We start from the raw sequence: 2,442 nt of genomic DNA on the forward strand, positions 1-2,442 counted from the left end.
ACTGCGGTGTGCGGCCGGCTGCTGGACACCGGCGGGAAGAAGGAGTATCTCATTGCAGGTGGGGAGCCCTCGGGGGAAGTTGGTGGCAGTGCTGGCCATGCTGTATCCCAAGACATGTGCCCACTCCTAGGGCACAGGAACCTCCTCCTCATCTTCCTCCCATCACCAGCCCTTGGTGGACCCTCTGCAGGTCCCTGGCTGTGCTTGGCTGTGGCAGGGGCAGCTGGGGGGGAACCTCTGGGGACAGTGAAGGCTGGGGAGGTCAGATCATACTGGCCTCCAGCCCCCCCAGGCCAGGCTGACCCCAGGCACCCCATGCTAATATGGGGTCCCATGGTGCCTGGGGGACCCCCTGAGTGGTCTGTCTGGCCTCTCCCCAGGCAAGTCAGAGGGCAACGGCAAGATGCACATCACACTCTGTGACCTGGTCTCCACCTGGGACTCGCTGACCCCCACCCAGAAGAAGAGCCTAAACCAACGGTACCAGATGGGCTGCGAGTGCAAGGTAAGGGCCGCACCCCCCCCTAAAACAGGCTGCCCCTGCTCCCCTTGCTGCTGGAGGGGGTCTGCAGCCCCAAGGTGGGGTGCAGTCTGTGGCAAAATGCCCTTTCCCATCCTTCAAGGATGCTGCAGTGCAGGGGCATGGCACCAGCCAGAGATATGGGAAGGGTGACCTAGCCTTCAGCTGGGAACTGAGGCCAGACCTGGGACCTGCACCCGAGCGTTCCTTCAGTCCCCACATCGGGGTCACACCCCTGCCATGCCCCACAGGGATGGGGCAGCCTGGCATCCCTGCTGCAGAGCTGGATCCCCAGCCCCAGATGCCTCGCGCTGCTTCCCCCCAGCCGGCGTCTCTCCTGGGGGTGGTCAGTGACAGTCCCTGTTGCTCACAGATCTCGCGCTGCCTCTCCATCCCCTGCTTCGTCTCCTCCTCGGATGAGTGTCTCTGGACAGACTGGGCGATGGAGAAGAACAACGTGGACGGGCGGCAGGCGAAGCATTACGCCTGCATCAAGAGGAGCGACGGCTCGTGCGCCTGGTACCGCGGCATGGCCCCCCCCAAGCAGGAGTTTCTCGACATCGAGGACCCCTAAGCCAAACGAGCGCATTCCAGTAGCCAGTAGAAAAAAAACCTGCGAGATGTTAGACTGGTCCACGCTGATATCAATTCCTGGAGACAGCATGAAAACCCACTTGGCCACGGGGGTCCCCAGGCTGTGGCACCTGCTGTGTGTGTGCAGGGACAGGGACCCGCTGTGTCACAGGCACCTGCAGCCTGTGGCTGTGCTGGGTGTCCCTGTGCTGGTGGCGGGGCTGAGTGGGGTGTGGGTGGACCCCCTCACTAGGGCAGTGTCCCTGCCTGGCCACGCTCAGCCCTGGCACCCTGGCAGCTGTGAAGGAATCAAACCCTCGTGGGTGGCAGGAGCTGCCCCCTCTGCGTAGCCGGTCTACCAGTGCCCCTGCCGTGGGGGACCCCCAGCAGCTCTCTCCAGACAGCCCTCCCTCCCGCAGCATCCCCAGCCACCTTCCAGCACTGGGGACCCTCCTGTCCCTTCCTCACCCACCGCCCATCCCTCCCACTGGGGTGCAGGGAGGGTCAAGCCCTCCAGGCAGGGGCTCCAGGGGGGCCTTCCAGTGCAGCAGAGCCCCCAGCTCTGTGCAAGGGGCTGCGGGTCCTGCACAGGTGCCTTGTTCCGAAAAGCCAGAGGGATACGTTAGCATGGGTGGGGTGACGCCCCCAGTGTCCCCAGGTGCTGCTGTGCTTCTCTCCACATCATCCCCATGGGGACACGGAGGTGAGCACGGGGTTCACTGCCTTCCCCTGCACTGTGGGGGGATCTGTTCCCACTGCAGCCTCCTGCACCGGGGGAGAGCTGCTCCCAGACCCTTCTGCAGCCGCTGCTGCCAGATGGGCTTAGGCCCCCATCCCGTCCCCTGTGGTGAACCCTCCCTCACACCTCGGGCCCCGCTTTCTCTGAGCCATTCCCACGTGGCAGCGGCGCCGGGTGCTGGGCAGCACCGGCATCGTGTGCCCGCAGCTTTGGGAGCGCCGGGAACGATCCCCCGCTTCCCTGCTCCGGTGGGCACTTTCATGCTGTGCATCCCTGTTAGGTTTAAGATGTCGTACTGGACCAGTCTGGGCAGTTTCAACCTATTATAAAGAGAAACAATTAAAAAGAAATGAAAAAAAAAAAAAAAAAAAAAGGAAGAAAAAACCCACCCCAACCTCTAATCAATCCCATATACGACTCCTGTTCGCTTACTGTATGGTTATATCATATGTGCCATTTACTCCTGCCTCTGCTGCTAGTCTTTATCTTTGAGTTTAATATTTCCACTTGTTTTGCCACCGGCTGTGTGGTCCCTGTGCTGTAATTTCCGTCTCCTCGTGTGGCCGCAGCGGGAGCTCCCGGGAAGGGGAGAGCGGCGGGGGGACCCACT

At 62.0% G+C, this 2,442-nt stretch overlaps 2 protein-coding genes across 2 annotated transcripts in view; both read left to right on the forward strand.

The window, feature by feature from the left end:
* The window catches only part of TIMP2 (TIMP metallopeptidase inhibitor 2), a 1,479-nt gene extending 323 nt beyond the window's left edge, over positions 1-1,156 (forward strand). The window contains 3 exon segments of the mRNA XM_010008672.1: positions 1-58; positions 381-505; positions 894-1,156. The exon segment at positions 1-58 is cut by the window's left edge and continues 17 nt beyond it. Of these exon segments, the coding sequence (XP_010006974.1) occupies positions 1-58; positions 381-505; positions 894-1,094 (384 nt within the window). The 3' untranslated portion in view covers positions 1,095-1,156.
* Positions 1,157-1,720: 564 nt separating this feature from the next.
* Positions 1,721-2,442, forward strand: part of USP36 (ubiquitin specific peptidase 36) — a 10,244-nt gene continuing 9,522 nt past the window's right edge. The window contains exon 1 of the mRNA XM_010008673.1: positions 1,721-1,751. Within this exon, the coding sequence (XP_010006975.1) occupies positions 1,721-1,751 (31 nt within the window). The remainder of the gene's footprint in view (positions 1,752-2,442) is intronic.

The sequence above is a fragment of the Chaetura pelagica genome, unplaced genomic scaffold, assembly GCF_000747805.2.
Source record: "Chaetura pelagica isolate M959 unplaced genomic scaffold, ChaPel_1.0 scaffold962, whole genome shotgun sequence".
NCBI lineage: Eukaryota > Metazoa > Chordata > Aves > Apodiformes > Apodidae > Chaetura > Chaetura pelagica.